This window comes from Prionailurus viverrinus, chromosome A2 (assembly GCF_022837055.1).
Source record: "Prionailurus viverrinus isolate Anna chromosome A2, UM_Priviv_1.0, whole genome shotgun sequence".
Classification (NCBI taxonomy): domain Eukaryota; kingdom Metazoa; phylum Chordata; class Mammalia; order Carnivora; family Felidae; genus Prionailurus; species Prionailurus viverrinus.
In genome coordinates this window covers 116329027-116352118 of record NC_062562.1, presented here as the reverse complement: position 1 = coordinate 116352118, position 23092 = coordinate 116329027, and the positions used below count along the sequence as shown (strand labels likewise).

General features: G+C 35.7%; 1 protein-coding gene across 5 annotated transcripts in view; it reads right to left on the bottom strand.

Annotated features, from left to right (window-relative positions):
• Window positions 1–23092, bottom strand: part of STK31 (serine/threonine kinase 31) — a 73212-nt gene that overhangs the window by 38686 nt on the left and 11434 nt on the right. For 4 of the 5 annotated variants that reach the window (XM_047848935.1, XM_047848938.1, XM_047848936.1 and 1 more), the window contains exons 5-11: window positions 22189–22263; window positions 19856–20014; window positions 14650–15008; window positions 13342–13516; window positions 6730–6845; window positions 4209–4368; window positions 1299–1421 (exon numbers count right to left, since the gene is read on the bottom strand). In XM_047848935.1, coding sequence (XP_047704891.1) covers window positions 1299–1421; window positions 4209–4368; window positions 6730–6845; window positions 13342–13516; window positions 14650–15008; window positions 19856–20014; window positions 22189–22263 — 1167 coding nt within the window. Of the gene's footprint in view, window positions 1–1298; window positions 1422–4208; window positions 4369–6729; window positions 6846–13341; window positions 13517–14649; window positions 15009–15133; window positions 15214–19855; window positions 20015–22188; window positions 22264–23092 lie in introns of those variants that run through there. The other variant, XM_047848940.1, reaches the window with a different exon arrangement.

Here is a 23092-nt window from a genome sequence, read left to right as displayed (position 1 = left end):
TTTTATACATTAGATTCTTTTAAAAAATGATCCATTAGTTGGGGCACCTACATGGCTTAGTCAGTTAAGCCTCCGACCTTTGATTTCAGCTCAGGTCATGACACAGCTCATGAGTTTGAGCCCCACATCAGGCTCTGCACTAACAGTGTGCAGCCTGCTTGGGATTCTCTCTCTCTCCCTCTTTCTCTGCCCCTCCCCGGCTCAAGCGCGCGCTCGCTCTCTCGCTCTCTCTCTCTCTCTCTCTCTCAAAATCAGTAAACTTCAAAAAAAAAAAAAAAAAGATCCATTAGCATGTTGGCTAAGAAAGACATTTAATTTAAAACAAAGGATGGGAAAAAGGAAAGATCTACAAAGCAATTATTAACCAAAAAAACAGGTGGAATAGGAATTTTTAAAGGAAACAATATTTTAACACCACAAGGGAAAAACAAAGTTATATAGTGGTTAAAAAGAAAACCAAGTTTAAGGGCATCTGGGTGGCTCAGTTGGCTAAGCATTTGAGTCTGGCTCAGGTCACAATCTCATGGTTCGTGGGTTTGAGCTCAGTGTCAGGCTCTGTGCTGACAGCTTGGAGCCTGGAGCCTGCTTCAGATTCTGTGTCTCCCTCTCTCTCTTCCTCTCTCTGTCTCTCTCAAAAACGAATAAGCATTAAAAAAAATTTTTTAATAAATAAATAAACATCCTGGAGTTAAATGAAGAAATGCTGAGGACTTTCAGAGAAAAATTTTAAACATCATTAAAGGAGACAATAAAAAAAAAAGATCTGAATAAGTGAGGAGAAAAATTATGTTAATAGGTAGAATGATAATACTGTCATGCCCGTTCACTCCAAATTAAAGTCATTGCTAGGATGGAGGAAAAGGGCTGAAGACAAAGTGCCATAACATCCTATAGCTATTATACTCTAGCTCCTAATCCTGGATCTTAAAAGCCCTAAAACTCAAGGATCAGGACTCTTGTAACTCTTGACGTGACCCTACCAGATTTTCTGCTAAAAACAGGGATTCACATGCCTGCTACTGCTTCTGTCTCTATGAGCTTTCCCAGTGAATGCTGCTCTAGCAAGCATGATGTGTCTGACCATTTTACCTTATTTGCAAGATAGACACACGCACATATATATAAATATTAAATAGATAAATGTAAAATTTTAATTCTATTAAAAAAATCAGAATTCATCAAAGAAGACAAGAGAAAATTTAGCAGCCATCAGTACTATCTGAGGTCTCTCGGCTCATTTCACCTCTCAAATGATAAACGTATTTTAATGTATATATAATATATTTTTGAATTCTAACCTGCAATGTTTTCAAGCGTTTATTAAGAGGTAACTCATCTACTTCCAGAATAAAAACTTCTACTGCCATGTTCAGCTTCTGTTGCGCTTCATTTCTTTTGGCAATCAAAATACTCACTTCATTCTGGAAAAAGAAAACAAAGAATAACCGTCATTAATATATCAGGTTTTTTTTTTTTTTACATACTGACCTATATCAAAAAAAAATGATCTCTTAAAGTGAATAAAATTTAACATTATAGGAGCGCCTGGATGGCTCAGTCGATTAAGCATCCCACTCTTGGTTTTGGCTCAGATCATGATCTCACAGTTTCATGAGTTCAAGCCCCAGGTTGCACTCTGCACTGACAATGCAGAGCCTGCTTGGGATTCTGTCTCCCTCTCTCTCTGCCCATCCTTACTTGCACTGTCTCTGTCTCTCTCAAAATAAATTAATTTTAAAAAATTTAACATTACATTCTTCAAACACAGTAGCCTTTAAGACAAATCTCTCAAAACCAAACAAAAAAAGACAAATATATCTCTCCTGAGATCGCCAAACTCACAGAGTTCTTTCCCTTAATTAGAAATAAGATATTTAACAATCCTAATTTTTCCTGTTATTTGTGCAACAATGAAATTTTTGTTTTTCTTAAGAAAATTATACAAGTTCTATTATTACATACTACCTCCCTCCTACTCCCATTCCACCCTCAATTCCTTCATCTACTTATCCTTCAAGATTCAGTTAATCACCATAGTAAAACCTCCAATTTGCCTAGGTATATAGAGATATCCAAGAACCCCATACATGATTTCTATTATAGTACTTATCAAACTATATTGAAACTATTTGTATATCTCTCCCATACCCAAGAAGGATAGAGAAGATCATGTCTTAAACAAATCTGTATCTTTGCTACCTGTAACAATATCTGGCATGAACACTTAAAAGCTTTAGTTTTAGGGGTGCCTGGGTGGTTCAGTCAGTTAAGCATCTGACTTTGGCTCAGGTCATGATCTCATGGTTCATGGGTTCAAACCCCATATTGGTCTCTGTGCTGACAGCTCAGAACCTGGAGCCTGCTTCAGATCTGTGTCTCCCTCTCTCTCTGCCCCTCCCCCACTCATGCTGTGTTCTCTTTCTCTCTCTCAAAAATAAATAAACATTAAAAAAAATTTTTAAAGCTTGAATTTTAGAATATTTTTTGTGTCCACCCAGACCATTTTATAGCTTTATAGACTAAAGAAAAGAATCTCTTCATCAAAAATACAAATTCATAAATGAAAATAACAATGCTAAGACCCAAATTAAGTTCAATAAGGGAAATAAAATGGCAACTCTGAGTGGCAGTTATGACTGTATTTATCCAATAATCCACTCTTCGGCCTATCAAATGAGCTTTAGGGCAATGAAGCCTAAAAGTAAGTCCTGAAAATATTAGCAATAAGGAGAAACAAATATCACTTTTAAAAAAAAATCACATTTGTTCTACTAAAATACTAAGTCCTGGAGCTACATTAAGCCCTCTTCCTTTCTGTCTTGAATCACTGTCCTATGCTCAAACCAGAAAAACAAAAGTTAAAAAACAGTTCTTATTCATCTTATTACATGAAAATACATTATGAAATATTTTAATATTGATGGTACAGTTTAAATGGGGAGAGAATAAATATACTCTGCAGACATACCTGGGTTGAAATTCCATATTAACACTTAGAGCTAAGTAATCTTCAGCAATTTCCTTAAGCTACGTGGGCCTCAATTTCCTCATTTATAAATAAGAGCAAAAATGTCCTTTCAAAAGTAAGTGTAAGAAAAAGTTTATAAAGTACCTATTAACATTACCTGTGTTTCATAGAGATTCAAAACTTCTTGCTTCTGTCACTTTTTTTTCTTCTATCATCAGAATTAATCAGTTAGGGTCAAATATGTAAAATGACACAAATATAATCGCTTCTCCAAATTAAACATCCCCGACATTTCCAAAGGCCTAGTGATTCTGTTCACTTCTCAACTGAGAGCCAGCTAGGTTGCCAACTGGGCAGCCCAGGTATGAACTGGGAAGACGACTTTCAGAGTACAATCCCCAGAGGCAGAAATCACCAATACTTACAACAGGGCAACTCCAAACACAAGTATAGAGCTTACAGGTACTTTGGAAAGCTATGACTGTGGTGAATTATCTTTACATGAAAAACAAGGGGTTCCGTTCAGCTCAATATGATAAACTAAAGAAAACTGTGAGAGGAAATAAATATACTTGTACCTATGCTAATAAAGAATTCATCGGAAATAATCCATTCTCCATACCCCTCCCCTACCCACAAATAATCACCTCTAAACAAGGGGTGCTTTAATAGCATTTAATAGTAAGGCAGAGTTGAATACTGAAGCTTAAAACACACCAATCAGACCCAAAAACAAGATACATTATCAAGTGTCAAAGTCACCCTGGCTTACAAGCTTCACTCCCCTCAAAAGCCACCATCTTTTATAGGCATAGCTTCCAAGATCCCTCAAGGATGGTATGCCCAGTTGCAAAAGCCTCCACCAATTCTTTGTACTTTATAGCTCCTCAAGTCCAGATATAAATTACCAACTAGGAAGTTTTATTTATCTAAACTAGTAACATGACTGAATTATCATTTTATCAAATTACCAAGGGAACAGAAAGAGAATTATCCAAAGGTCAAATTCTCATGCAAAAGGGGAAAAGATTTTGTTGACGCTTTATCCGCAGTCACCATTATCTATCCTATTTTTTTTTAACAAGGCAATAAAAGATATCAAATTAACATGAAGATGCTATAAAAATTAAAGATTTCATACAAAGTAGCACTACAGTATCTACAATCCTTCTTCTTTTTCAAAAGATATCTCCTTATGTTCAACAAATAAAACCATAACAGAAAAAAATTCTTGACCTACCACATTTTCACAAATTTGTATGTTCTCCTGAGCAAGACTGTATTCTGCCCAAATTCTCTCTAATTCAGTCAAAGAAGCTGGGTTAGTAAAGCACTCTTCCTCTAACACTTGCAAAGCATCTGAAAGGTCATTTCCAAAACGAACATTGATGTTGACACGTCTATTCAAAAACAAAAGTAAAAAGGAAAAGATCAAAAAACATTTTTAAGTTCGGGACACCTGGGCGGCTCAATCAGTTAAGCATCTGACTTCAGGTCAGGTCATGATCTCGCCATTGGTTGAGTTCGAGCCCCAGATGAGGCTCCAAACCTAGAGTCTGCTTCAGATTCTGTGTCTCCCTCTTTCTCCTCCCCTCCCCTGCTCATGCTCTGTCTCTCTCTCAAAAATAAACATTAAAAAAAAAATTTTTTTTAATGGATGTGGGAAGAAGTTACACTTAAATAATAATGGTCTAAAGTAACTATGTACAACATTAACATGAAGAGGTACTTTTTAAAACCTTACGTAAAATCATAAATAATTAGTATAACTTATAATTAAACATACATTTGGTTGAGGGGCATGTGGGTAGTTCAGTCAGTTAAGCATATGACTCTTGATTCTGGCTCAGGTCATGACATCACTGTTCAGTTCATGAGATCAAGCCCCACATCAGGCTCTGTGCTGACAGCGTGGAGCCTGCTTGGGATTCTCTCTCTCTCCCTCTCTCTCCCCCTCTCTCCCCCCCTCCTCTGTTCACACGCATGTGCTCTCTCTTTCAAAATAACCATTAAAAACTTAAAAATATTTGATTGAGAAAAAGAGCAAATAAAACTTGTTAAAAAACCTTTACATAAAGGACAACTTTGGAAGTCTGCAGAACTTTAAATGATATCAAACAGACCTTAAATTTTGGTCTACAATTAGATTTCTGAATACTTCCTTAAAAATGTTAGACTTGGCCAATCTTGCTTACCAAGACTACAGCCACATAGTTCTTGTACCTTAATAAGCAGATTAGCATTTGTGGAATTGAAAAAAGAAAAAACAAAAAAACATTTGGAGAAGCAGGCCAGTTAGCAAAACCAATGAGGACCATCCATATTCTTTTCTAGTTTCCAACTAGACTGCCACCATTCTAACGGCACATTATTTCCTCAAAGATGGATTAAAATTATTGGGTTATTTTGGTCCTAAGTCTGACTCACAGCTGTGCCAGTGTAGCCACTTAATTTTTGGTAGTGCATCAAAAGTTGATTAGGTTCTAGAAGGACAAAATTACTCAAACTACCTAAAGGCTTATAAACCAGATGACAACTGATGGATTTATACTGGAGTATATAAATTTCTACTGGACAAAACACCAACACACAGTATTAATTCAGGTCACCAACTTCTTAGTGTTTGAAATTACATGAGAAAATGAATTACTGATTTAAGTTCTTTGTGTAGATTGGAAAGGGAACTAAGTTTTCTTGAGAACTATTTTTTTCCACATTCCAGAACAGGGTGACAAATTATCACTAACCAACAATAAAGCTATTCTCTATTAATATAAAATACCTACATAAATCATATATGGAGTCTAAGAAAAGCCAAATAAACTGTGTACAAGACTTGCTTATCAATTTCTTCTTCTTCTGACTCTAGGAAGACTACTTTTCTGACTGTATGAAAACCACTTTTTTCTTTCTTTAGATAGAGTACTATTAAGTATTTAAATTACCGAAATCTATGGGGTACCTGGGTGGCTCAGTCAGGTAAGTACCCAACTTCAGCTTGGGTCATGATCTCGCAGTCCATGAGTTCAAGCCCCACATCAGGCTCTGAGCTGTCAGCACCTGGTGAGTCTGGAGCCTGGTTCAGATTCTATGTTTCCCTCTCTCTGTGCCCCGCCCCCACTTGCAGTCTGTCTGTGTCTCTCTCTGTCTCGAAAATAAATAAAACATTAAAAAATAAAATGAAATAAATTACTGAAATCTTTAGTTTCAGTATAAGCCTGAAAATAACACTAAGAACTCCAACTGGACTTCGTAGTTTCCCTTCAAACTACCACTTAGAACTTGTGTTAATTTTTACATTTCACTCTCATAGATGACTTTAGAATATAACTCCATGTGGGGGCGCCAAGGTGGCTCAGTTGGTTAAGGGTCTGACTTCGGCTCAGGTCATGATCTCATGGTTGGTGATTTCGAGATCCGCGTCGAACTCTGTGCTCACAGCTCCAAGCCTGGAGCCTCCTTCGGATTCTCTCTGGCTCTCTCTGCCCCTTCCCTGCTCGTGCTCTGTCTCTCTCTCTCTCCCTCTCAAAAAATATATAATAAATATTCAAAAAAAAATTTTTTTTAAGAATATAACTACATGTAATGACAAAGGAATGCTGACAAAAATACTATAAAATTTATCTCAGGAGTTTTAGTTTTTCTCTTTGAGGCATAAAAATATAAAGATTAAGTCTCAAAGCAAAAATGGTGGGCATACAATTTAAATAAAGTACTAACAAATTGCAATTATTTTAAATTGTCCTTCTTAAAAAACCTACCTAATTTCTTTCAGTATTTCAACCTTAGCTGCCAGATTTTTCATTCTGGTACCTACACGAGTCTTCAGAGTGCTTTCTAAATGTTTAGTCAAATCCATGGTAGTTGCTTTCTCTTGCTGCAACAAAAAATAAGCACATCTTAGTGAGTCTCAAACAGGAAACTGTATTTCTACTGTCACTTACATGATTTTAAGGCATAACTAAAATTTTAAAGGTTAAAAAATTTGGGGGCACCTGGCTGGCTCAGTCAGTGGAGCATGCAACTCTTCATCTTGGGGTCATGGGTTTGAGCCCCACTTTGGGCACTGAAATTACTTTAAAAAAATTTTTTTAATGGTAAGCCAGAGGACAACTGACTTCCCTATAAATTGGGATCTGAAAAAGATAATATATTCCAGGCTTCTACCTTCACACAGATTAGGGACTCATTCACTGAGTCAGATTAGGATTCATCCTAATAAGCCAAACAGAAACAAATTTCATATAATACATGTCTTAATACTTAAATTTTAAAAAGATAAGTAAAAGATCCCCATAGAAACCCAATGATTCTCAATGACAATTTATTTTCTGACAAAGTCTTATGTCATTCTACATTACAAAAGAATCAAAAACATTATTTACTTGACCCAAACTAGATTAAACTCCCTGATTCTGAGTGGTATCTCAAATACATGTCTACCATAATCATCCAAAATAACATACAGAGCAATAATATAAAGATCTGGCAGTTTTATTCCAGTTATACTACAAACCAGATATTATACAGTTAAACATAGAAATACTACTCAGTATTTGAACAACATGCTCTTCAGTTAAATAAAAAGAGAGAGGGGGCGCCTGGGTGGCTCTGTCAGTAAAGCGACCAACTTCAGCTCAGGCCATGATCTCACAGCTTGTGGGTTCAAGCCCCACGTCGAGCTCTGTACTGACAGCTCAGAGCCAGGAGCCTGCTTCAAATTCTGTGTCTCCCTCTCTCTCTGCCCCTCCCCTACTCACACTGTGTCTCTCTCCCTCAAGAATAAAATAAAACATTTAAAAAACTGAAGAAAAAAAAAGAGAGAGAGAACCAGCATATACTGAATGTTTATTACTAATATGCTATACTCAGGTATGCTCATGCCCTTCTGCTCTCATTTGTTGAGCAGGAGACATGAAGAATCAGTTATGTTTGTTCTTAACTCTGTTTACAACTACTGGAATTGTTCTTATAATTACTCCAAAATTGCATAAACATAAGAAATAGAAGTGGGAAAATAAAAAGTTGTTAAATCTTTGAAAAAGTGCTTACTGATTTACAAAGACTACATTAAAACAAATCTTTAACACAAGCTGCTAATGAATTATATGTGGAAGAGAACTATAAAATATGAGGGAAAGAACCATTTAGATCTAAAAAAAAACTGTGAAATTAAACTCAAATATCTTGAATTTATTATTAATCCACTTATAAAAAATAGAACTCAGATAAAAACAGTATGGTTTTTAAGACAAAGAACAAGTAAGACAAACAGAAAATATGTCAAATTTAAACCCAACCACATCAATAATCACATTAAATGAAAATTAGCTAAACATTCCAATTAAAAGATAGGAGATTATCAATCTGGATAAAAAAGCTTACATTCCACAATATGCTAAGACACACTAATCACACACAAAAAGATAAAAATTAAAGGATGGAAAAGATATACCATGCAAACATGGCTATATTAATATCAGGCAATGTGGACTTTAACACAGGAAACATTCCCAGGGATACTGCATAAAGAAGAGTCAATTCATCAGGAGGACACAGTAATCCTAAATGTGTATGCAATTAATAACAAAGTTTCAAATTCACACAGTAAAACTTAACAAAAAAGGAGAAAACAGACAAAACCACAATAATATTTGGAGATTTCAACACTCCTCCCTGGATATGGATCAGACAAATAGAAAATCAGTCAGGATACAAAAGACTTCAACAACACTATCAACTGATTCGAACTACCTAACATTTATAAAACACTCTACCCAACAACTATAGAATACACACAACTTTTTAAAGTACAAGGAGCATTTCCAAAGACAAACCATATGCTGGGTAAAAAAGCAAATACAATAAATTTTAAAGAACTGAAATCATAGAGTATGCTCTCTGATACCAAAAAATTAACTATTTCCCCCAAATTAATTGGGGGGAAAGCTCCAAATATGTTAAAATTAGGCAACATAATTCATAATTCAAAAAAATCACAAAATAATTTTAAAAACATGTTTAGGGGAACCTGGGTGGCTCAGTTGGTTGAGTGTCAAACTTTAGCTCACGTCATGATCTTACAGCTTGTGAGTTCAAACACTGGGTCAGGCTCTCTGCTGACAGTTCAGAGTATGGAGCCTGCTTTGGATTCTGTGTCTCCCTCTCTCTCTGCCCCTCCCCTGCTCAAACACTGTCTCTCTGTCTCTCAAATAAATAAACATTAAAAAAAATTTTTTTAATCACACAGCTAGTAAAATAAATTAAATAAATTAAAAAACAAAAATGTTTAATTAATAAAACACAAATATCAAAATCTGTGGGCTACAAATAAAGTGATGATTAAAAGGAAGTATCTTTCGGGGCACCTGGGTGGCTCAGTCAATTAAATGTCCGACTTTGGTTCAGGTCATGATCTCACTCAGGTCGTGATCTTGCGGTTTGTGAGTTCGAGCCCTGCATCAGGCTCTGTGTTGACAGCTCAGAGCCTGGAGCCTGCTTCGGATTCTGTGTCTCCCTCTCTCTCTGTTCCTCCCCTACTTGCACTCTGTCTATGTATCTCAAAAATAAAGATGAAAAAAAATTTTTTTAATTTTTTTAAAAGTACTTTAAATGTTATAAAAGAACAAAAGATTTTAAAAAATGATATCAATTTCCATCTAAAGAAACTAGAGGGGCAAATTAAAGAGGAAGAAAGGCAATCATAAAGCAAAGAAATCAATACAAAAGAAACAAATTAAAAAACCAAGAGATCTAGGGGTAGCTCAGTCAGTTAAGTGTCCAACTTCAGCTCAGGTCATGATCTCGTTGTTCATGGGTTCAAGCCCCACATAGGACTCTGTACTGACAGCTCAGAGCCTGGAGCCTGCTTCAGATTCTATGTCTCCCTTTCTCTGTCTGCCCCTCCTCTGCTTGCACTGTCTCTCTCTCAAAAATAAAAATAAACATTAAAAAAATGTTTTTAACCAAAAGATCCAAAAATCAGTTCTTTGAAAACATTAAAAACTTCACATTTCTGGTCCAGCATGTAAAAAGCCTAGAAATCACCACACCATCTTAACAAGTAAAAAAATCTAAATAAACTGAAACAGCAACAAGTCTTGAAACTTTACATGAGGTGAGGTCGCAGGGCAAAACTGCTACCCCCAAAACTAGAGAGACAGGCAAATAAAAGCCATCCACAACTTAACTAGAGCAGAAACTTCTGAGGGAAGCAGTCTGGTATAGGTACACCTCAACTTTAACTGACAAATGCTGAAGGCTCAAGGTGAACAACTTGGAGTTAGAAACTCCAGGCAGAATGTCATCAGGATGTCCATCTGTTTTGTGAATCTCTACCAGGTTCTCATAATATAAATATAAAAAAGTCCCCTCAAGCTCCCAGGGAAAGGGGAAAAGGAACCATTTTGAAATATGCCAGAGTATTCTATTCTTAACAAGATCTGCCCTCATGGAAACTATTTAAACCAAGCCTAACTTGCTGGGGTTTTATCAGAGACTAACCTGAGGGAAGGAAAATACCCAACTCTAGCCCACTCTAGCCACCCTGTCCTACCTAAAAGGGGTGGGTGGTGGGGGGAAGCTTGTGTGAAATTCAAAGTCCAGAGACAGAGGACTATAAAATGATCCTTCCTCCCCCACACCTTATCACCACATTACTAAAGGCTTGATTACAGCAAATCCCTTTACCCAGGACATTACGCCCAACTACCAATAAAAAATTACAATATATAGTAAAAGACAAAAAAACACAGTTGGAAAAAATAAAGCAAGAATCAGAATCAGACTCAGACATGGCATGGGTAGATACTCAAACTGTCAGGCCAGAAATTTTAAACATGGTATTATTAATATGCTATGGGCTCTAACATATAAAGTAGACAGCATGCAAGAACAGACAGCCACTATAAACAGAGAGATGGAAATTCTAAGAAACATACAAAAAGAAATGCCAGAGATCAAAACCACTATAGCAGAAATGAACCATTTTGATGCACTTATCAGTAGACTGGACACGGCTGAGGAAAGAATCTTTGTAATCCAAAATATGTGAATTCATATGTCCACAAATAGAGGTGTACAAAAGTTAAGTACACAGTGGTTTCATTCATAACAACTAAAACCAGAAACAAACAACCTAAATACAAACTGTGGTATATTGCTACAATGGAATACTACTCTGCAATAAAAAATGAACAAACTTCTAATACACACGACATAGATAAATCTCACAAACAATATGTTGAGTTAATGAAACCAGACACAACAGAGTATGTATCAGAAGATTCCATTTATATAAAGTACAAGACTAAAACTAAACTATGGTGATATAAATCAGAATAGTGGTTGCCTTGGGTAGGAGGAAGAGAACAGACTATAAGGAGGCACCAAGGAACTTTATGAAGTTGAACTAAACATTTTTAATGTTGAGTAGGTAAAGTAAATGGCCTTTAATCCATTTACAGTCTTCATGGAAAAGGATAGAGGAACACACTCAGAGAAAAGAAAAGGCAGGTGATTAATCTCCTTGTCAATTAGACTTCTAAAGAAAACAGACTATTTTCTAAGAGAAAGAGTTCTTATCTCTGAAATGCCCTTAGGAGGATGTCCCTAGATAAATGAATAGTATTTATAATAGTTAGAACCCAAGATTTATGGATTTATGAGGCAGAGCTCCCTATGGATATGGGTTTATGGATTTAACGGCTGAAAATTCAGTTCAGTTACCAATCTTGACCATTGATTTATTGAGCCTAACGAAACCCTGATTAAAACAAAAAACAAACAAAAAAAATCCAGGGATGCCTGGTGGCTCACTCAGTTGGTTAAGCGTCTGACTCTTGGTTTCAGCTCAGGTCACAATCTCATGGTTCATAGGATCAAGCCCCACTCTGTTCAGAATCCCAAGGATTCTCTTTCCCACTCTCTCTCTGCCCCTCTCCCCTCAATAAATAAACTTTAAAATAATAAGAACTTCCAGATTAGTGAACAAACCAACGTACTGGGAGAGTGGCAAGCTAAAATAAAATACCCTTGCTCCCCTACCCCACCTCCACCCTCATCATAACATCCTCAGTGCATCTCTTCCTTTTATTTGGTTGTTCCTGCATTATATTCTTTATAATAAAACTGTAATCATAAGTATAGCACCTTCCTGAATTCTGTGAGTTGTTTCAGTGAATTATTGAACAAAGAGAGTAGGGATCATAGGAACCCTCAATTTATAGGCAGAAGTGGGGTAGCTGGGGGACATGATTATGGCTGGTATCTGAAACAGAAGTCTTATGGGACTGAGTCCTTAACTTGTGGGTCTGTGCCAACTCCTGGTATTTAGTGTCACAAACGAAATGCAGGACATCCAGGTGGTGATATGAACTGTAGAAACAGTGTTGGAATAGTACATTTAGTGTACATCTATTCTAATGTACATTAGAAAAAATGTACACATTTAAAAAATACACAGTATTCTTAGGGGAAAAAATGCCCTGAATCTAAGCAAACCTTGAGACCTAACTACCATAAAAGGAAATAGATGGAGATAAAGGAGCCTCTTAAGTAATGCAAGGATGCAGATTAAGCAATTTAAAGAGACTTATCATCCAAAATGCAATGCATAGGCCTGACTGAGATCCTGAGTGGAAGAAACTAAAGAGCATTCATAGAAATCCAAGAAATCTGAACATTGGCTATTAAAAGATATTACAGAATGACGGTTAATTTGTAAGTGTGAACAGTATAATGGTTGTCTTTTTTGAAATTATTTTCAACTAGAGATACACATTAAAACATATACAGTAGAATATTATGAATGGGATTTGTTTTAAAATAACTCAGGAGGAAGTAACTAGGTGGCTCAGGCCCAACAGTGCAGAGCCTGCTTGGGATTTTCTCTCTCCCCCTCTATCTCTGCTCGTTCCCTGCTTGTGCTTTCTCTCTCTCTCTCAAAGGAAATAAACTTAAAAAAATAAAATAACTCAGGAAGTACAAATTTTTTTTTAAAAGATTGCCCATGTGTTTAATAATTGTAAAATTAAGTGATGAGTACACAGGATCAATTATTCAATTCTCTCTCTCCTTCTGGAATGTTTGAAATATCTCATAGTTAAGTTTTTTTTTAAAAAACATAAAAGGAAATGTAAATGAGAAATTATTAATTAGTCCTTCAAACATTCAATGAAATCCAAAGATGATTAGTTTGGAGTATAAGACAAAATTTCATCTGTAAACAAATATAAAGAAAGGACAGAGTGAGAGAAGGGAGAGAGAAAAGGAAGACAACACAAAGTAACAGAAAATTAAACAAAGAAGAGCAGAGGAGTACACAGATTTCCTAGCTGGTCATTCTTTACCTTATACCAGTGAACATACCATACCTGCAGCTCCTGGATGGTCTGTTCTACTTTGGATTCTAAAGTTTTATAACTTTCAAGAAGAACCTCTTTTTCTGCTTTAAGCCTTTCATTTTCTTCAATCAGTTTCTGGTCCTGCTTAATTTTTGCCAGGCTGACATTAGACCCTAGATTCAAGTCTCCAACAGCCAAACTGTCCCTATTAAAAGCAAATTCACTCATTTTAAAAACCAAATTGTGTAAGGCTGACAGAGATCACAAACTAAATCATCCTAGACTTTTTATACCACACTATACCTTAATTTTGAAAACTAATTTAAAGCCTTTATCTAGTTTGGGGCACATAAGTGGCTCAGTCAGTCAAGCATCTGACTTCAGCCCAGGTCATGATCCTCTGCTTTGTGGGTTCAAGCCCTGCGTGGGGCTCAGTGCTGACAGCTCGGAGCCTGGAGCCTGCTTCAAATTCTGTGTCTCCCTCTCTCTCTGCCCCTCCTCTGCTTGCAATCTGTCTCTCTGTCTTCCCAAAATAAATAAACATTAAAAAAAATTTTTTTTAACCTTTATCTAGTTCAACATTATAAAATATTTTAATGCAAACTAGGTTTTATAACTAAGGTCACACTTCAAAAACAATGCTACCAACAAATATATTCCAACTGCCTTGTAGCAATATCAACTCAGGCAAATACAGTAAAGTGCATTCTATATCAGTTTCTTCCAATTCCTCCTCCCCATCAACCCCACTCCAGTTGTTGGATCATTACACAGAAGTATACAAATGGTGTGATACTTACAAACATTAAACCTGGCTTTCTGCTTCAAGTTTATAATTCAAAAAGTTTAAAATTCACTAAAAAGTGAATTCCCTTTATAATAATCAAATTTTACCACAGTAAGTTATCACAGGAAGAACAAAGAGTTTCTCTTTTGTTAAAAAGGAAAGGCAATTCCCTGAAATCCATTAAAATATTCTTAAAGCCATAGGAAAACTTCAAAGTTTAACTGAAATTCTGGCCCTGCCCAAATAATTCAGATTTAGGGACAGATTTTTATTTTTGATAAACATATTCAAAAGAATTAGTATGAGGAGTTGGTATGTGAACTTTAAACAACTGAGAAATGACTTTTCTTTCAAAGTGGCTTTTAATGAAAATATTCCTGCTAAAACAGACAGGAATACATGTTTGAGAAAAATAGAAATGAGTATCATCCCTCAAAATCACTGACATGTAGATGAGGACTCCAAAACATAAGCCTTCCTTCTACTATGAGAAGAGCTTCTTCCATGAATTAGAAACTAGGTTAAGACTAAAATCCACACAACAGTCTTACTTTGGAAACGTCACATGATTTCCTGCATCATTTTCATTCTTCGAGTCCAGAATCATCCTCCCACTTAAACGCCCCTTTGGTCGGCTAAAGGCTGACTGGTTTGATCTGTGTCCCCATGTAGGAATGGGGCTTTTGAGGTTCCTGAGGACAAGCTGACCAGGATCTGATTTTTTTTCCTCACAGATGTTAGTGCTGGAAGTAAGTCTGCATTTTTCCGCAAATCCTTTCTTAGCCACCTCTTCCCCTATATCCACACTGCCATACTCAGCCTGAGCAATAACCGTTCCATCTTGATAAGTTGCTTTAATTCTCATTTTTATTTCCTTTTCAAAAATCAAGCTCCCCAGAAAGGTTCTTCCCTAAGAAAGAAGAGGAGGAAAAAAAGAGGTAAACCAACTACACCAACATGTTTATTTTGTTTCTACCCAGTTTTTCAAACAACCATACTTCTTTCATGCTGAAATCTCTATAAAAGTAGTCTTACCTTGTTGTTGACTGTACACAAATATATTTCTGTATGTGTATGCATATATTCCAATTACACACTTAATAAAATCTTCCTTTCCAGAAGTAGAACTAGAACCTGTATAGGCAGCCATATTTATAAATTTTAAATTTTTAAATGTGTACCAATTAAATACCCTAGAATAGTTGTTTTAAAGCAAGCAGACTGTGTTGACCATTTTGGCCCCAATGAAATGAAATGGTGTCCTGAGGAGTACAGCACATAAAAATGAATTCTGGTATCTAGTTAAGGGGCTCAAATTCAACAAAACTTTAAAAATAGTTTTAGAGGGGCGCCTGGGTGGCGCAGTCGGTTAAGCGTCCGACTTCAGCCAGGTCACGATCTCGCGGTCCGTGAGTTCGAGCCCCGCATCGGGCTCTGGGCTGATGGCTCAGAGCCTGGAGCCTGTTTCCGATTCTGTGTCTCCCTCTCTCTCTGCCCCTCCCCCATTCATGCTCTGTCTCTCTCTGTCCCAAAAATAAATAAAAAACGTTGAAAAAAAAATGTTTTTTTAATTAAAAAAAATAAATAAAAATAAAAATAGTTTTAGAATCAGAATTAGGTACTCTGGTTAGGGGTGCATGGCTAGCTCAGTGGGTGGAGCATGTGTCTCTTGATCTTGAGGTAGTGGGTTTGAGCCCCACCTTGGGTGTAGAGATTACTTAAAAATTAAATCTAAAAAAAAGAAAAAAAAAAAAAAGAATTAGGTACTCTGGTTTTAAAGTAAGACAACAGGAGAGAAAAAAAAAAAAAGGAAATCATACCAGTGATAATCCAAGTAACAAGAGCATAAACACCAACTAAAAACTAGAAAATATGAGCTGGCTACATTTAAATAAAAAAGGAGGGGGCAGGAGAGGGGGAGGAGGGAGGGAAAAGAAAAAATTTCAAGGTCCAAGGAGGAAGAGGAGCTACAGAAAGAAAAAAAATGTCAAGAAACTAAATAACATTGGTAGGAAGTAACTATCTTCTCTTTTTTAACTATACAATATTACTGAAGAGTAGAAAAGTGTACGTAAAGAGTAAAAGTGAAACCTGTGTGGGAGAAGTTCTTAACCTTTTCTGTGCCATGGGCTCCTTTATCAGGCTGATGGAACTTTTGGAATACCCCTCAGAAAAATGTTTTTAAATGCAGAGAAAACTATTTCACTGTGATACATTTTAACCCCCAGTTAAGAAACCCTGTACCTAGAATATATCTGAAAGGGCACAGGAAGGCAAACTATATATGCTCAAGGATCATCAAGCATCCACAAACCAAATTACAAAGTATATTAAGTTTATAAAAACACAGTTTTTATCAATTTTTCAAACCACAAAATGTTTAAATACACACATCCTGAGAGGCTTGAATTTACCAAGAATACCAATATAGATAGCAAAGGCGGTTCAGTAGGCATCCCCAACAAATGAGGGATACCTAGGTGGCTCAGTTGGTTGGGTGTCCGACTCTTGATTTCTGCTCCAGTCATGATCTCACAGTTCATGGGATCAAGCCCCAAGTCTGGCCCTGTGCTGACAGTGCAGAGCCTGCTTAGGATTCTCTCTCTGCCCCTCCCCTGCTCTCTCTCTCTTTCAAAATAAACATTAAAAAAAAAAGCCATCACCAATAAATGAGATGAAGCAAGCAAAGCTAACAAACTCAAAATACAACTCATAGAAACATATCAGATTAAGATTTTGATCAATCAGAACACAGTTTTGGATTAACCTCTTTCATACAAAACCCCTTGGTTTCAACCCTTTATGCTGAAAGTTTATCTAAAATCAAGTACAACTGAGGCACCTGCATGGCTCAGTCAGTTAAGCATCTGACTTCAGCTCAGGTCATGATCTTGCAATTTGTGAGTTCAAGCCCTGAATCAGGCTCTGTGCTGACAGCTCAGAGCCTGGAGCCTGCTTCAGATTCTCTGTCTCCATCTTTCTCTGCCCCTCCCCAGCTTGTGCTCTGTCTCTCTCAAAAATAAACATTAAAAAAAGATTTTAATAAAAACAAAATAAAATCAAGTACAACTTCCACTCCCAACCAATATTAATGGAAGTGACAGTGTCTGAAAATTATTACTGGAATATGTAGAATTCTTAATATCAAGTAACTCTGTCTTTGGGCAACATATGGATTTAAATGGAAATAATCTACTTTGTACAAAAGTTCCAATTACCTGAAGCTGAATGCTCCAAAGGTATACTACTCCTTGCTTAGAATATTTTATGCAAAAATCTGATTTTAGACTTTTCTCTGAAGTCAAATTCCTTTTAGTTATGGCCACCAATAACAATTAGTTGTTCAACAAAATTCTCCCTGAATCATTTATAATCACAAAGAAAGAACCCTAAATTTGGAATAAAATCTAAGTTCTCCTAAATTCTAACTAACAGAAAGAATGACCCAGTAGATGATACATGGGTATTTTAATATTATAACTTACCATAAATATATTTTCTACATATTCTTTTTTAAATGTCAAATAGTTAATTTTTATAGTGAGAAATGTGTTACAGTTCTCATTAAATCTTGCATGCTGGAAAGAGATATATTTATTTTCAAAACATATTTAGGCATTTAAAAGGCATAAGATTTACCTGTTAAATAAATCTGGTCATTGTTTTAGAACACAGAGCTTTCAATGATTAAAAAGATGATGTCATTTTTCTAAGACATATTTCATTCTGTTTCCCAAACTGGTAAGCTTTATTCAGAAACAAGAAAGCATAACTTTCTTTCTACTTTAGTCTACCTAATCTTGTCTGGATATATTAGAAAACAGGCAAAAAGGCCTTTAATCTGTTATACCCAAATTCTAATCTGTACCTCTCATTCCCTGATACTATGTAAATTTTTTAAAACAAGGGAGGCATTTAGGGCATAAATCTTCTGAGCGTCAGCATTTGTAACCACCATTCTGAGTATCAATTTCAACTGTGTTATAACATGGGTATAAAAGTACTGGTTTAAAATGTATTGAAGTTATTTTAGGGCCAAGGTCACCCTCTGGAAGTCTCTCTCTTTTTAACTAAATTTCTACTATTCATTTGTTCAAATGTTAGATAAATTGGATGGTGATCTAACACGTAACAGGCAAGAGCAGGGAGTTCAGGCATACAAAAATAAATAAAATACTTTTCTCTACTAAGACAGTCTTATCTCTACAAGCTCACTATCTTGTGGAGCAAGAAAAAGACCACAACTCTGTATGCCTTATACACTGAGTGACTAAAACAGCTGCAGGGGAATGGATGGTGGGTATTAGCAAAGACATTAATACAGGAAATTTTATTTGAGCCTTAAACTGAAAATTAATGGCTAGACATGGGATTCTTGAGCAGAGACACTCAAGAATAACTATTTTTTTCCAGAAAACATTCAGTTTGCTAATTAGCTGAACTCCAATCAACAGTCTTTTTATTGAACTTAAACATACAAACACAAATAGTACCACCTGTAAAGAACCTATGAAGCATACAAAACATTACCAATAACTAATGTTTATTCCTCAGTTCCAAAAACAACTTTTAAAAATGACCTTTTATTCTTATTCATGTTTGTTTCAATTAACATAAAGTTTATATCATCTTACTATGAGAACAGAACAGACTTGGGTTCCAGCCTTAGCTCAGCCATAATTAGCCTATGACTTTAAATAAGTCATCTAATTGTTCTAGAGCCAATTTCTTTATTTGTAAAGTGATGAGGTGAGAGCAGATGAATTCTAAGGTCAATAAATTTCTAGGCTTGCAAGAAATTCAAGACAAGCCTCTACCTTGGTCAAAACATCTACATGAAAGGGAAACATAATAAACTTCAGATTTTAAACCAGAAACTTAGGGCTATCAATTTATAATAATATCTATGCTTTACTCTGTATTTCTGAAAGTCTTAAGTTCCAAGTACAGAAATGTTTCTTCGAAGTAACTATAGTGCAGACAAAATTACACCCAACAACCTACAAGTTTCTCAAATTAAAGAAAAAAGGAGGCAAATAGGTTTCTGAATTTTACTATTCCTCATGGGATTAAATCATTTTTAACATGTTATTTGAGCTACTAAATTAAAAAATATAAATCTGATTACTTAGCAGTATAGTATCTCCTCAACAACAGTAACACCCACCAAAAGAACATCATTACTGCACAGGAGATTTAAAAAGAGGTAGAATTTAAGACTACCCCTGAAACCATGAAATATCGGCCAGAATTAGGCTACTAATCCAAAATTTAATGGAATGAATACAAACTAGAATCTAGATAGTAGAACATCACTGCCAACTGCTATACCAAACAGAATGAACCCTTGCCAAAATGATAAAATCTGATTAATTCACAACTCCACTTTTTGTGGTATTTATGGCCAGGGCTAGGTTAAAGATCACTCTTATTTAATACTCTCTCAAAAGCAAAAGATAACAATAATTATCATTTTCTCCATCATAAGAGACTCTTAAATTTTCACATGAGAAGAAACTATTTACACTTATTATGTAAATATATATACACATACATATCACTCTGATCATCACAAATGTTTACATGGCAAAGATAAGCACAAATAGTTGTTTTTGAATCGTTCTATAATTCATATTTTTCACTAATTTATACAGGCTTTTATATTAAAGAATTAGAAGAATTTAACTACATTTATATTTTGTTTCAAGCACACAGCTTTACCTCTATTATCAAAAATATTAAAAATCTGTGACTTGCCTGATCAAACTGGGTAACTTCTTGGCCAGAAGGAATCTGTAGTCCCCAAAGTCTATACTTTTTGGCAACACTAGAAAACTGCAGATCCAAAGGAATCTCAACTATATCAGATCGATTTAGAATTTCAGTATTTCCATAGTCAATGTATCTCACCAGACACTGAGAAAAAATTAGACAAATACTAACACAAGGGAACTTAGATTAAACATCTCCAAAGAAACCACCAATTTGCTGCTTTCTGTTAATTACCTGTAAATCAAGACAGCCTTTCACCTCAAATTGACAAAATGTATTCAGAAACAAGAGCTCAAACAATACCCCCAAAGTAAAGAAAATCCATCCATAGTTCATGAGATTCCAGTGATTTCTGTTTGGTTGTAAGTTAACTAGCTATACTAGTATCAACCAGTACTATCAAACTAGTTATACTAGTATCAAACAGTACTACTATCAGACAGTACCCCTGATTTCAGTTTAGGTCTTAATCCCAGGACTGTGAGATTGAGCCCCGTATCAGGCTCCATGCTGAGTGTGGAACCTGCTTAAGATATTCTCTCTCTCCCTTTCTCTCTCTCTATCTCTTCCTCCCTCTCTCCTCCTCTGCCCCTCTCCCCCACTCATGCTCTCTTTCTCTAAAATTAAAAAATAATAATAATAAATAAAAAAGGTAAAGAAACAGCTAATATTTAAATAAACAAATCTATGAAGCTTATGGCCTCCCCTATCTCAAATGTTAAAATCAATCAACACTTCTAAATCCAAGTTGGAAACAGTAACACCTGAAAAGAAAAGCAAAATTCTCAAACTTCCTTTGGTAAAATTAAGCTCATCCCAGGTGTTAGACATAGGATATGAATTAAATTCACCCTCACATCCAGCTCTATTTAGAAAGTAAAAAAGAAAATGAGTTTATCATGAGGTCAAAGCCATCTTGCCCCTTAATTTTAAAAAGTTACAGCCAAAGCAAAAGCAAACACAATATATCATCTCCAGGTGTCAAATTGTGGGGAAAACATCTAATTAGAAAGATCTATTTCACCAAGATAAACCATTACCTGTGATGGTAATAAATCATGAGATTTTTTTTTTTAAGTTACTCTGAGCATTATTTGTTTTATCTTATCATATCCTTTTACACCAAGAAAAATATTTTATAAAACATATACAGGGGCACCTGGATGGCGCAGTCGGTTAAGCGTCCGACTTCAGCCAGGTCACGATCTCGTGGTCCAGGTGTTCAAGCCCCGCGTCAGGCTCTGGGCTGATGGCTCAGAGCCGGGAGCCTGTTTCCGATTCTGTGTCTCCCTCTCTCTCTGCCCCTCCCCCCGTTCATGCTCTCTCTCTGTCCCAAAAATAAATAAACGTTGAAAAAAAAATTTTTTTTTAAAACCTATACATTTAAGAAAATATTTTAGGGGCGCCTGGGTGGCTCAGTCGGTTAAGCGGTCGACTTCGGCTCAGGTCATGATCTCGCGGTCCGTGAGTTGGAGCCCCGCGTCGGGCTCTGTGCTGACAGCTCAGAGCCTGGAGCCTGCTTCAGATTCTGTGTCTCCCTCTCTCTGACCCTCCCCCATTCATGCTCTGTCTCTGTCTCAAAAATAAGTAAACGTTAAAAAAAAAAAAAAAGAAAATATTTTAACTCCAGTAAAGCAGATACAGGAAAAAAAAAGTAAAGGAAAGCCTACAGAGATGCTTTTACACAGCCTGTGATGTGTAACTGCCATCAAACAGCCATTCAGAATCTCATCTCCACAAATCCCCTTAAAATCTCCCTCAAGTTCAGTTTAAAAAAATCAAATAGCTAAACATAAAGAAAATTCATCACATTTAACCAAAGCATGAAAAAGCAGTAAGCCAATCTTCATTAACAATATGCAAATCAACTAAGCAAAAGATAAAGAGAACTTCTTTTGGGTAGATCAAATGTTCTTTTCCTACTCAATCTTAATAGAATGAACTTTTAAAGTTACTTAGCAAGAACCAAACATGACAATTAAGAACCGAGACACAAAGAGCCCACTGGTCAGCAAAAATCATTCACAAATTACGTAACCTATCCTAGGACAATGTGCAGTAATTATATGACAACTTAAATTCAGAAGGATATTCCTGAATCTAACCTGGATTTTTTTTAAGCAATTCATTCCTTTGTGTTCACTAGGTAAAAAAAAAAAAAAAAAAAAGTTTTAATCAATTTATAAGTTCATTTGAACCAGATCTTCAGATCTTATTACTACTATATATAAGGAATGAAGGGCTAAATAAGCATCGAATTTTCGAACCAAAATAATTGTCACTCGGGGCAAAAAAAAAACCGAAACACTTGCTCCTGCCTTTTCATCACTGATGATTTTCAGTACTTTGCATCTGTACCAACATTTATCTTCAGAAAATAATCCACCATAAATCTATAAAGAGAAAAAGAAAGTAAAATTATTTGGCACTTTAATGATTCAAAGCATGCTACATAGATCAGAATGGCTAGCATTTATTAAGCACTTACTAAATGGCAATAAGCACCTTATATATAATAACTTATTTTATTCTCACAATAACTGTAAAAGGCAGATACTTTCTGTTCACCATTATATCCCCAAACTCATAAGCTACAATTCAAAGTCAGGCAATCTGATTTCAGAGTCCATAATTCAATTTTGCTTCTCAAAAAAAAAAAAAAGACATAAAAAACAAAATTCAAAAAGAAGCATATGCATCAAAGACTTAAAATCATGCTATTTTAATGTCTGAAGACATAACTGGTACAATTAATTGTTCTTAAAATATAAAGATGCCAAGTACATACCATAAATCTCAACCATGTGGGATCCATACATCCTACCAGCCAAGAAAGATTCTTATACTTTTTACTTTATATGTAAGGACTCTAGTGTTATTAAATGGATAGAATTAAATTAGATAATATTCTTAATACTGAATTTTATTTTAAATTTATATTTTAACTTAATTATGTTAAATATAAAAACAAAGGAGGGGCACCTGGGTGGCTCAGTCGGTTGAGCACCTGACTTCAGCTCAGGTCATGATCTCGAGTTCATGAGTTTGAGCCCCACATCAGGCTCTGTGCTACCAGCTCAGAGCCTGAAGCCTGCTTCTTATTCTGTGTCTCCCTCTCTCTCTGCACCTCCCTTGCTCACTCACACTCTGTCTCTCTCACTTGCTCACTCTCAAAAATAGACATTTAAAAAAATTTTTTAAAAAACAAAGGAAAATTTACAT